At 46.2% G+C, this 12,874-nt stretch overlaps 1 protein-coding gene across 1 annotated transcript in view; it reads right to left on the bottom strand.

Moving 5' to 3' along the window:
- The window catches only part of EIF2B4 (eukaryotic translation initiation factor 2B subunit delta), a 102,124-nt gene that overhangs the window by 64,768 nt on the left and 24,482 nt on the right, over nucleotides 1-12,874 (bottom strand). The window contains exon 2 of the mRNA XM_069233581.1: nucleotides 4,450-4,490. Within this exon, the coding sequence (XP_069089682.1) occupies nucleotides 4,450-4,490 (41 nt within the window). The remainder of the gene's footprint in view (nucleotides 1-4,449; nucleotides 4,491-12,874) is intronic.

Raw genomic sequence — 12,874 nt, 5'->3', positions numbered from 1 at the left:
CTTGTACCCCGCAGGTGGTTTACTTACCTGCAAAAACTAAAACACTTACCTCCCCCAGGAACTGTTGAAAATTGCACTGTGTCTAGTTTTAAAATAGCTATATGTCATTTATGTGAAAACTGTATATGCTATTTTGCTAATTCAAAGTTCCTAAAGTACCTACCAGAAATACCTTTCATTTGAAGTATTACTTGTAAATCTTGAACCTGTGGTTCTTAAAATAAACTAAGAAAATATATTTTTCTATACAAAAACCTATTGGCCTGGAATTGTCTTTTGAGTGTGTGTTCCTCATTTATTGCCTGTGTGTGTACAACAAATGCTTAACACTACCCTCTGATAAGCCTACTGCTCGACCACACTACCACAAAATAGAGCATTAGTATTATCTCTTTTTGCCACTATCTTACCTCTAAGGGGAACCCTTGGACTCTGTGCATACTATTCCTTACTTTGAAATAGTGCATACAGAGACAACTTCCTACAATATCCTTTGCACATCAACACGTAAAGTATTCTGATTTGTTTTCATCCTATTAAAATATGTTTTTGTCACACAGAAATATAAAAAAAGGGCTTTCACCGCTACTGAAATATATTTTGAAATGTTTGCACAGTTGACTTAGGTTTTTCCTAACACACACCATTTAATTGGCTGACACCCTATATCCTTTTATTTTACATTCTAAGCAGCAGGTCACACAGTTCACCTTACAACGTCCTGGAACGCTGCAGTCAGAAGGAAAATTAATTGTAAGAAAAACTGACTTTTGACCTCTGTCTGTCAACAGAAGGCATTATCTTGTATTGCCCCTCCACCTTCCAACTGAACAGAACACCTGTTCAGAGTAAACTCGCTAGACAAGTAAGTATTAAAAGTAGCTCGACCTGGATGAACGCCTCCTCGGCCCCCGACATCGCCATAGCCATCCCCGACGGCTACAAGATTTCAAGGAGAGACCGCACCAACCAAGTAGGTGAAGGAATCGCCATCGTATTCAAGGACTCCATCAACGTCACCACCTCCACCGAAGACACCCCCCTCGCCGTCGAACACCTGCACTTCCAGATCCACACCGACCCCAGGACCACACTCAGAGGAACTCTCATCTACCGACCCCCTGGACCACGCGCCCTCTTCAGCGACTATCTCTGACTTCATCTCCCCGCACGCCCTTGCCTCGCTGGACTACATCCTCCTCGGTGACCTCAACTTCCACCTGGAACAGAACAACGACCTCAACACCACCGCCCTGCTCGACAACCTCGCCAACCTCGGCCTCAAGCAACTGGTGAACACCCCCACCCACATCGCAGGACACACGCTAGACCCCATCTTCTCCGCCAGCAACCACATATCCTTCAGCCACTCCTCAGCTATACACTGGACCGACCACAGATGTGTCCACTTCACCTTCCGACGCGAGACTCGCCACCTCCGCACACAACCCATCCCACGTCGACAGTGGAACAAAATCCCCGAGGAACAGCTTCTCTCCACTCTCAACGACAACCAAACCACCTTCTCCTCCGACCCCAACGACGCAGCCCTCAGCCTCACGAATTGGATCACCAACTGCGCAGACAACCTCGCTCCCCTCAGATGCCTCCCAAGACAGACCAACACCAAAAAACCTCTCTGGTTCACCGACACCCTTAAGGAATCAAAGAAAACCTGCCGCACCCTCGAGAAAGCCTGGCGCAAGGACCACACCGCAGACAACATGACTGCCCTCAAGAACGCTACCTGCGAACACCACCAACTGATCCGCGCCGCCAAAAGAAATTTCTTCACAGAAAGACTGGACAAAAACAGCCACAACAGCAGAGAACTCTTCAACATTGTCAAAGAGCTCTCCAACCCTAACGCCAACGCCATCACGCCCTCACAAGACCTCTGCAACTCCCTCGCCACCTTCTTCCATCGTAAGATCACCGACCTACACGACAGCTTCGGACACCAGACCCAGCCAACCACCACAGAACCTACAACCCCCAGCCATCACCCTCAACGCCTGGACTCACATCAACACGGAAGAGACCAAAGCCACCATGAACTCCATCCACTCCGGTGCCCCCTCGGACCCCTGCCCACACTTCATCTTCAACAAAGCCGACGACATCATCGCCCCGCACCTCCAGACCATCATCAACAGCTCGTTTTCGTCTGCTACCTTCCCTGAGAGCTGGAAACACGCTGAAGTCAACGCCCTACTGAAAAAACCTACGGCGGACCCAAGCGACCTGAAGAACTTCCGCCCCATCTCGCTCCTCCCATTCCCCGCCAAAGTCATAGAGAAGACTGTCAACAAACAACTTACCAACTTCCTTGAAGACAACAGCCTACTCGACCCCTTTCAGTCCGGATTCCGTGCCAATCACAGCACTGAAACCGCCCTCATCTCAGTCACAGACGACATCAGAACCCTGATGGACAACGGAGAAACAGTCGCCCTAATCCTCCTTGACCTCTCGGCTGCCTTCGACACCGTCTGCCACCGAACCCTAATATCCCGCCTCCGCTCCACCGGGATCCAAGGACAGGCCCCGGACTGGATCACCTACTTCCTCTCCAACCGCTCCCAAAGAGTCTACCTCCCACCTTTTCGCTCAGACCCCACCGAGATCATCTGCGGCGTCCCACAAGGCTCCTCGCTCAGCCCGACACTCTTCAATGTCTACATGAGCCCCCTCGCCGACATCGTACGCAAACACAGCATCATCATCACCTCCTACGCCGACGACACTCAACTGATACTTTCCCTCACCAAGGACCCCACCAGCACCAAGACCAACCTGCAAGATGGAATGAAAGATGTCGCAGATTGGATGAAACTCAGCCGTCTGAAACTGAACTCAGACAAAACAGAAGTCCTCATCCTCGGAAACACCCCGACCGCCTGGGACGACTCCTGGTGGCCCACGGCCCTTTGGCACCGCACCGACCCCCTCAGACCACGCACGCAACCTCGGTTTCATCTTGGACCCACTTCTCACCATGACCAAACAAGTCAAAGCCGTATCATCCTCCTGCTTCCTCACCCTCTGCATGCTCTGAAAGATCTTCCGTTGGATCCCCGCCGACACCAGAAAGACCGTGACCCACACCCTCGTCACGAGCCGCCTGGACTACAGCAACACACTATACGCAGGAACCACCGCTAAACTCCAGAAACGTCTGCAACGAATTCAAAACGCCTCCGCCCGCCTCATCCTCAACATACCCCGCAACAGCCACATCTCCGCCCTCCTGACACCCCTGCACTGGCTTCCCGTCAACAAAAAGGATCACCTTCCGACTCCTCACACACAAAGCCCTCCACAACAAGGGACCCGAACTCCTCAACCGCCGCCTCAGCTTCTACACTCCCACCCGTCCTCTTCGCTCCGCCAACCTCGCTCTCGCCGCCGTCCCTCGCATCCGCCGCACCACGGCGGGTGGGAGGTCCTTCTCCTACCTGGCGGCCAAGACATGGAACTCCCTCCCCACCATCCTCAGGACCACCCAGGACCACTCTGCTTTCCGGAGACTACTCAAGACCTGGTTCTTCGAGCAGCAGTAACCCCTGCCCCCTAGCGCCTTGAGACCCGCACTGGTGAGTAGCGCGCTTTATAAATATGTATGATTATGATTATGACCTGGTCAAATAAGACTCGCCAATGTGAGTGGATTTTTGGAGCCCTGAGTATGCATGATTTTTAACCACAGTAAGAGTTATGTTTAAAAGAAACTCAAAAGAAATACACAAACAACTCTCTGTTCACTGCTCCCCATCTCCCAACCCTCCATGCTTTTCCAATGCCTTTAGTTCTCATCTTCTGACACCACGAATGAGCCTTGTCAATTGCTGGCACACACATCCTTCCACCACGACTGTTCCATGGTGAGTAAACCCTCCTTCCAGGCTAACCAGCTGATATCATCCCAGAAGGAAGAGGACCCAGTGTCAAGCCACCTAAAATACAGTATTTGAGAACCGGGTAAACAGAACTGCTCATTGACCAAACACTGGATAAACTGTCTTGAACCCAAGTACCCAGATCTGCTCCCTTGTAGTTACCTCCCACCCCCTAGTCACTATTACTTCTGGTTTGTTTGAGCTCCCAATTCCCTATGTTGGACTTAGGAATAGCTAAAGCATGCATGTATGGGCCCATAGGGAGTAGGGGGACTCTGAAAAAGCAAAAGGGAGGCTGATGGAGTGTTGCTGTTGGATGGTTGGAACCACCTCTAGAAGCTTAGGGGAAGATGGAGTGTGCGAGTTCTGTTTGTTTCCAGCCCAGACACCTTGGGTTACAGCATGCATAGATGGAGAGCAGCAATGAACGCCAATGAGGTAGCCTCTACTTTCAAACCCTGAAGCCTACTGATGCTCTAAGTTGCAACTCAGCAACAAGGTACTCAAACATTGTGCACATTCACATGTAAGATGCCAAATCACTGCTCACCTTTGGCTGATGGGTGTCATGTTTCTTTCCTTTGCCCCCATCTAAAATCAAAAACAGACAAAATAAGGATTTATTTTGAGTTGTATTAGATACATATGTCTGATGGAGTGCCATGTTATGTTATGACAGGATATTAAACAAACTATGGCAGAGAATTGCAATTCTCAGCTTAGTATCTAAACTGTAATCTACTTATGCCTAAAACATCTTCCCTAGATTTGAAAGCAAGAACTGCATCAAATGCAATACTATTAGTACTTCAACACACACTTCTCCAATCTTGGGCCATGATCTACAGAGATTCCTGGATTTTCCTCAAAGTCAGTCATCGAGCTCAGAGTAGAAAGGGACATCTGTTCTGCAGCAGACACAAAGCAGACTAATCGCTTTCAACTGCCCTAGCAATACTGATTCCCTTTTTACCATTCTGAAGTTACATTGGTCATTAGGCAAAACAAATATTTACATAATGAAGTTTCATCTTCCAAAAACCAGCACTGTTCGAGCAATCAATCAAATGAAATCCGTAAAGCACACAGCTGCCTCAACGGAGGCATCCAGGCGCTCAAAAGCAGAGACTGAGGACCGAGGCCAGACACTTAGACCTGCACTTGCTTAAAGAGCCAGGTTTTGAGATCTTTCCAGAAGCAGTGCTCAGACTGTCCAAACGGTCACTCGAGTCTACTGAAGATCCGGTCTCCTGTATCGTCAATGAAAGCCATCAGTGTTCATGGTACAGGTTGGATGCCGCTCTCATTCACAATGCTCATCACTGTGCCCGAGCTATGCCATGACTCTTTATGCCAGCTCCAGGTGAAATGCGCAGCAAATGAGTCACCCTCAAACCACAGAACCCACCTTTGAAATTTGGCTATTGTTCCAAAAGGACCCATTGCCTTCCCCTTAGAACCTGCCTCACAATCTGAAAATGTAAAACACAAAAATAACAACTTCTGTACTTTTGAAACCACAGATACAAGCTGAAGAAACAGAGACAAGATAGGTCCAGTCGATGTAGAGGTCCAGCTACTGCTTCAGCTCTGACGACTTACGTGCTGGACAGCTACACGAGGAGATTACCAAGGTGAACTAGGGAAAGAGGCACTGCGTCTGGTGGGAGGTTAGAGCATAATTTGGGTAAAGGGAGCATGGATGGAGTAGAGGTGTGGGGCAGACAAATATTACAAGCGTTGGCAAAACCAATACGTCTTGCCGACGTGAGAGATATTTGCTTTGCCAATGTCTTTTAGTAGTGTTGCACAGCAGCATGACTACTGCTCAGCAAGCCTAAAAGTTAGTGGAGTAAAGTGCAGTGGCACAGAGGAGAGTGAAGAGGAGGAGAATGGAGCGGCATAAGGTAGAGTGGCATAGGGTAGAGTGGCTCAGGGTACGCTGGTGTGGCAGAGTATAGTGGGGTAGAGTGGCATATAGTACAGTGTGATACAGTAGAGTGGGGTGAAGTGGCACAGTGTAGACTGGCGTGGTGGGGCAGAGCACAGAGTGGTGTGGAGTGGCGTGGCATATATTAGAGTGGGGTGAAGTAGAGTGGTGCAGAGTAGTGTGTCTAAGGGTAGAGTGTTGTGGTATAGACTGGAGTGGCAAACAGTAGAGTGGGGTAGTGTGCAGTAGAGAGGCACAGAGTGGAGTGGCATAGAAAAGAGTGGTATAGCGTAGATTGCTGTGTAGTAGATGTGTATGTGGCAGAGTGGCATATAGTGGAGTATACTGGGGTGGGGTATAGTGAGGTGGCATAGAGTGGGGTTGCATAGGGTAGCTTAGAGTGGAGTGGCACAAAATAGAGTGGCAAAGAGGTGGTGGCATGGAGTAGACTGGAGCAGCATGGAGTATGGGGTGCAGAGTAGAGTGGTACAGTTTGGCACTGGGTTGAGTGGAATGGTGTAGAGTGAAGAAACAATAGAATGGGGGGGCGTGGACTAAAGTGTCAGAGTGGCATATATTAGTACAATTGCACATCCATGATTAATACCAAAACACTTATAATTTTTTTTTTAAGTATGCTGCAAAAAGACTAGTAAGAACAAGTACTTAGTCCATGCTCCACGGAGGAGCCAACACAACAAAGGAAGTGAAGCCCATGGGAGCTAAGCAATCGAAAGATTGCAAATGAGTGACACAAAAAAAACAACTGAGGGTATGCTGTGTGCGGGTTGTAAGCCCACTGAATTGTAAACAATACATCTTGTAGCACATGCGCTGTGTCCGTGAGACCGAAGAGGAACACAGGGTAAAGAAGGCGAAGTTAGCAGAAGAGAGAATAGGGGGAGTACCAGGTGTGCAAGCAGACAAAACCAGGTAATGAGTGCTATGATGCGGGCCCTCTGTCTGGCTTGGAAATGCTGTACTAAGATGCCCTTCTATGTTTTTCAGGCTTACCCTGCGCGTTTGTCTCAGTGACCTGAGCATCATGCAAGCCCACCACATGCACTCCACGTTGTTTTTTGCAATTCGCTCACATACATCAGTGTTATTCTCTGTCAGGGGGACCACAAAAAATTACCCCTTTCAAAATGTGTGTGGCTCCTGCCCCCTCAACCTAAGCTGTGACTGGCACTGAAGATTATGGCCCAAGGACTAAAGCCTCTTTACTCATACCCACAATGTGGATTCTGACTACTAGTTCTTGTCCGAACAATACCAGGAAGCGGGGTCCTTTACACCCATCATGCCTGCGACATGCAGAGAGAGAGATTATTTATATGGGTTGCGTTTGGTCCCCAGTGCACTGCACAAGCTGGTGGTCTGTCTGAGCTGGTTATTTCCAACTCTGACATCCCAACCTTCAATACTATGTACATCTTCCCGGTCCATTACAGAACCTGCATGCCGGGGGGTTAAGGAAGGCACCCAGCTCATTGCTTTGTCTAGGGAAGATGACCTGCCCCCCATTTTCTGTGTTGGGCTTGGAAACGGGAGCCAATGTGAGCCTCGGTCTGCGGCCAACACACCTAAATGTGTCAAAACTGGTCTGACTTTGGATTGTGAACTGGGGAACAGCAGGTAGGCTTCATACCTGAAAGTGTAGGATGAGCTCCGCTGGGTGGATGGCGCCACCCTGATAGTGCAGCCATTTCAACCATCTGTGTAGCCTCCAGCAGTATTGGCAGATGGAGCTGTGGTTGGTACCGAGCCCTAAGAGGCCCCCACTGGCAGTGGATGGATCACGGACTCCTGTGGGTATCTGTATTCGAATAGGCGCTTCCAAAAAGCCCAAGATGATCAGAATACTAGACCCCTTGGTACATAGCACTGGCTGCCAGGCACATATTATCAAAAACATGGTTTCTAACCCTAAGAAGCTATAAGATTGGGGGATCTCATAGCAGTCTCAGACGGTGCTGGCAGCTTCTGTTTTTTATCTGTGTATTTCAACTGAAACTTCATCACTTACTTGCAAAGTACACTAAGCTGTCTTTCTAAAGTAAAGCAATGACTGGCCATAGATATAATTTATATTTACTGTATCATGCAAAATACTGAACGAGTCTTTCCATCTCTTGCAGTAAAAGCCTTAACTGCCGGCATCGCTACTTAGCCAAGTGCACAAAATGAGTTACTTGGTAATCCACTGTTGTCTGGGACACGGGTTGTAAATGACAGTACTCTTAGAGGTTCCTCCACGGTGACCAGCATCAGGACCCGAGAAAAAAGCCTCACAGAGCGTCAGATAACGTGTTCAGGAAAGAGACAGCTCAGTGTAATCAAATATAGTACAATTCGTGATTCAATCTCAAATACATTTATTTTACCATTAAACCTGTGTGATTCTCACATCCATGTCAACATCCTCTGTAACAAGGAACAATCTGCTAAAAGGAAACCCACAAAAACACTTCGCCTTTTCATAGTTCTATTTCTGGGCAATCCCCTCTTCTAAGAGTTAGAGAAAACTGAAGGGCCATCGCTTTCAGGTTAAAAGAAGACCGAGTGCAGTCCTGTTCACCTCACACCCCTGTGAATTAATGTACTGCATATCTGTATATTCCACTGTAGGGGTGGAATGGGGGTCGCCTTGTCTTTGCCTACAAAACTAATGCAAGCTGACAATGCATTCTCAAATATATTCTTGGGATTACTGTCCTTGCCACACACCAGATATTAAGCTTGTTTACTAGCACTGCTGTAAAAAACAAGGCAATAAGGCTAACCTCATGCCACAAAAGCAGTACATTGCACAAAAGTGTAAACCTATGGCGGTCGCCTTCTGCGCTCTAGCCAAAAGGTTAAAAGGGCCTTCGTACAAACCATTACTGTCTGTCTTGTTGGCCAAATTCCTCCCAGCTATTACATACGGAAGCGCAGCCCTATACGGGAAAGACACCTTGCTTCTGGATCAGCAACAAATGAAAACTTATAAGCAAGTCTTTAATCTTCCTCATACTGCTTCCCCCACACTGGTCAGGTTAGAAATTTGGCCTCAAACAACAGCAGCTGGACAGGAAAGCTCATACAATAACGACCAGGTATAAAATAAGCAGAAACACTGCTAGCCCTTTAGTTGTGGCTTTATGGAATTCAGTGAGTAATAATCCAAAGTCAGTGTACTATAGTTATTTGCAAAATTCCCTGCAATAGACACAAATGATACACCTTTGGGACTCTAATAGCTCATATCCCCTCTTGTGTTGTGTGTTAAAACAGGAAATACGTCTGCAATCCTTTCTAAATGACAAATGTAAATTTGCACAACGTTCACTCGCCTGGTTTCTTATGCACACTTACACTACCCTGGCACCATCGCAATACCTGATTTCAACTTTTGCAGTTCACATCAAACATCGCCTGCTTGCGCTTCGTTTAGGAGCTCTACCATCTAGAGCAGATCAACCATCGTGGAAGAATGGAGGTGAGACGTCTTGCAGGCTATGCAATGGTGCCAAGGAGGATATGGTCTACTTGATCTGTATCTGCCCGGCCTTAAAAAAAAAAGCACGTCGACAACTGCTAAAAATCAGTTTTCAAGAGGAATGGGATTCGTTTGTGTCGGCCAGCAGTGATGAAAATGTTTGACTCAACCGATCTGCAGACAATCTGCAGACTCGTCAAATTTTTGACTGAACACACCACAAGCGTAAACTTGCTATCTGGGACGCACATTTAATTAAGAAGATCGAAGAGTTTTGCGTTTTATAAGTGTTCAGTTACTTTTATTAATGTTTTAGTCCGAATTTTTGTTTTTCTAATATTATTTTATTATTGTTCTTGTTGCTAAGATTTTAATTAATCATGCAAATAAAACAAAGAAAACATTTCTGATCGAAATGTTAGACCTGCACTTGCAAATTAAGTAAATAAAACCTTCCATAAGGCTCCTTCCTCTTCTATGGTCACTTTGTGGCACTTTTCAAATCACAGGCTCTTGTTGACTTTCACAAGCCACATCTGCCTGACCTTTGTTAAGCAGAAGCAACAGAGAGGTCAGAACTGCACAAAATGCACCCTGTCCAGTGTGCACCTGAAACCAGGTGCCTTCCTTTATTCAAAGAGCCAGATTACTTATAAGGAACATAGAACTGGACGCTTGGAGCCTCAGAGGGATGTGAAAGTTGAGGCAATCTCACTTCAGTCTAGAAGAAGAGACATAACTTGCTTCACGCTGTCGAAAATTCTCCCAAAAGAATTCTTCCATGGTGCTGTATTCACCGCCTTGGACCGGTCGCCAGTCACTGGTGGGAGCTCCATGTGCCCAATATCATGCCTACAGTGATGACATGTACTTCTGAGAAGCAGGGCAGGACTGGGGCGGAAAACGGGCCCTGGCATCAGAATAAAAGTGACTCGTTAGTAAATAAAACAGGTAGAAAAGTGGGCAACATTTGGAAATAGTGCAGTTTTGAATTTGTGAGGACACGCTGTGTAAGTCGTTTGCAAGGAATGGGATACTGAATGCTTCTGTACTTCCTGCAGGCAATGTTTATTTAAATATCAGGAAAATCAACAATAAAAATCGGCCCACTAGAGAATAAAACCACCGCACAACCCTCAACAAAAAAACGGGCCCGCACACTGACATATCAGCCCAGCCCCTCGGGTACTGTTGGATTGCCCTACAAGCAGGGCTACTGGAATTATGCGGTAGGAGAGGGCAAAATTATGCGGCTGGGCTTAGTGAATTATGGGGCAAGAAAAGACAAATTATGAGATAAAGCGGCACATTTTGTAGTATAACTTCATTATTTCCGCATTTGTAAACTTGGCAACACAGTATGGACACTGGTTACACCTCATCAGTGGCAGCCGAACATCCGAATATAGCGATAAGCACAGGAAGGTGGCCAGTCCAGATTTGCAAAGGACCTCACACTACGCGGCGCACGCGTCTCTACCTTTTTAGTAACTTTTGAGCTAAATATTGTTTTGTTAAAATCAGCAGATTATGTGGCAAATGCGGCTAATGTATAATTATGTGAGAACCCCCGCAGTCGCACACTCCCAGTCAGACCCCGCCGAGAAACCCAAATCCATGGCTTCCGGCGAGGTGCTGCGTGCTCAGCTTTGTCCTACAGCAGTGGGTCCCAACCTGTGGTCTGCTGACCCCCTGGGGTCAGCGACACATTCCCAGGGGGTGCGCAGGCCTGAGCTGGCAGAAAGATACTTCTCCAGTTGGAGCCTCTCAGAAACACGCGCGTGTTTTTCTATTAATTACTTTATTTATGCAGCAGTTTAAATAGCACTGCAAATTCATCCACCAGCTTTCAGGCAAAAAATAAAAGTTGCAAGATAAATCATGTGATCAATGTTCCTGCAGGAGAGAGATGGGAGTTTTGACTAGTGCCAGTGTTGACTCATCTAAGGTAGCGCAGAGGGTTAACATGCCTGCTGCAAAGAACGTATATCATGCAAAGAACATGCGCGTAGCACAGTGGGTTACTGCTTTTGTGACAGAGATTATTTTGTCACTGTGGATTTCATAAATTACAATCATAATGTAGCACAGTGAGCTATGAACTGCGGTCCAAGAGCTGCAAGCAACCTGCATGGGAGAAATTAGAAAGTTATGTTTTTACCCAGTCTTTCATTATCCTAATGCTTGTAAAACATGTTTGCTTGCACAGACATACATTCTTATTATTAAAGTCAATGCTAACTACTGTGTTATGTTCTGAATCCCGAGTTTGCATGTCTCCAAACCAAGCACTCTTAGAAAATGCCTACAGTATAGATGATAATTGAATCCTATACTTTGTAGTCCACTGTAAAGCGCTCCGACACCCTACAGTGGTATGAGAGGTGCTATAAAACAAATGAATTACATGTGACAGAGAGGTTATGGAGAGAAGAAAGGCCCTTATGGTTTTACTTCCTCTCCCCACCACATTTATATGTGAAAAATCTTCTCAGATCTTATGTACCTAAAAATAGAAATAAATGGCTTGGGAAATGTAGAATCTGACCCGAGGATTCTTCTTCCCTAAATAAAACCAAACGTTGAAAAGTTAGTCATCGAGGTGCAGTGTCAACCATCCCATTAATTATTTGGGGATTTTTTGCATATTTTCAAAATAAAATAATTATATCTTTAGTAATTTGTGTATTTGTTTGGTGTTTTCTCGTTTGTGTTTTTTTTGTGAATTACTGTTTTAATTCTTGAAATGTAAATTGTACAAATTGCTTGGGGGTCCCTGGCTTCCAACAGTGATTCAGTGGGTGTCCTCAGGAGTCAAAAGGTGGGAACCACTGTCCTACAGCATTTCACAGCTTGACAGAGACAAAGAACTGTTGTTTCTCTCGAAAGTTGGCCAATGTGAAATTACCATCTCCTTTTAATAAGTGTCTTCTATAATTAGACATTTGTAATCATAAACAGTAGGTCTTCATCTCCTACTCCACTGAAAAAAATATCCTAACACAGGAATTAGAATACAGTTTCCATCGCTGCCTGCCAACGCCAACCCCGAGGTAAGTGAGAAGAGGGGCCCCACTAGTTACACAAAACCTCTTTTCGTTTATTTTAGTTCACATGTGTTCATATGTGTCCTGAGGGAGGGATACAGCCCTAGAAGCATGTTGGCAAAGTACTAAAATAAATAATTGGACCTCAGCAAAGCGCTAAGAGATACAATTGAAGCTCAACAAAGCGCTTAGAGGTATATCTGCACACCGAAAAAACACTAAGAAATGAAACTGGACAAATGGATTATTTATGCTGCACAAACTCTCAAAGCTGCTTCCATGTATTCCATCACCTGTGGAACATTTAGTCTCCAAGCATCTCTGTAACTTTTCTGAGACGTGCTAGACTGCTTAGGGGGTGGGGACTCACGCCCATGAAAGACACCAGATCACCACTGTTATTATTAATTACATTTATAAAGCCGTACTTTCACCTTAAAGATATCCTGCGCTGAAGACCATCTACCCAGAAACCTTACACACTGCACAAGGAGGCATTTCTCGGACACATCCC

Source organism: Pleurodeles waltl, chromosome 5 (assembly GCF_031143425.1).
Source record: "Pleurodeles waltl isolate 20211129_DDA chromosome 5, aPleWal1.hap1.20221129, whole genome shotgun sequence".
Classification (NCBI taxonomy): Eukaryota; Metazoa; Chordata; class Amphibia; order Caudata; family Salamandridae; genus Pleurodeles; species Pleurodeles waltl.
Note: the sequence above shows the minus strand (reverse complement) of the source record. Positions and strands in the feature narration are given on the sequence as shown.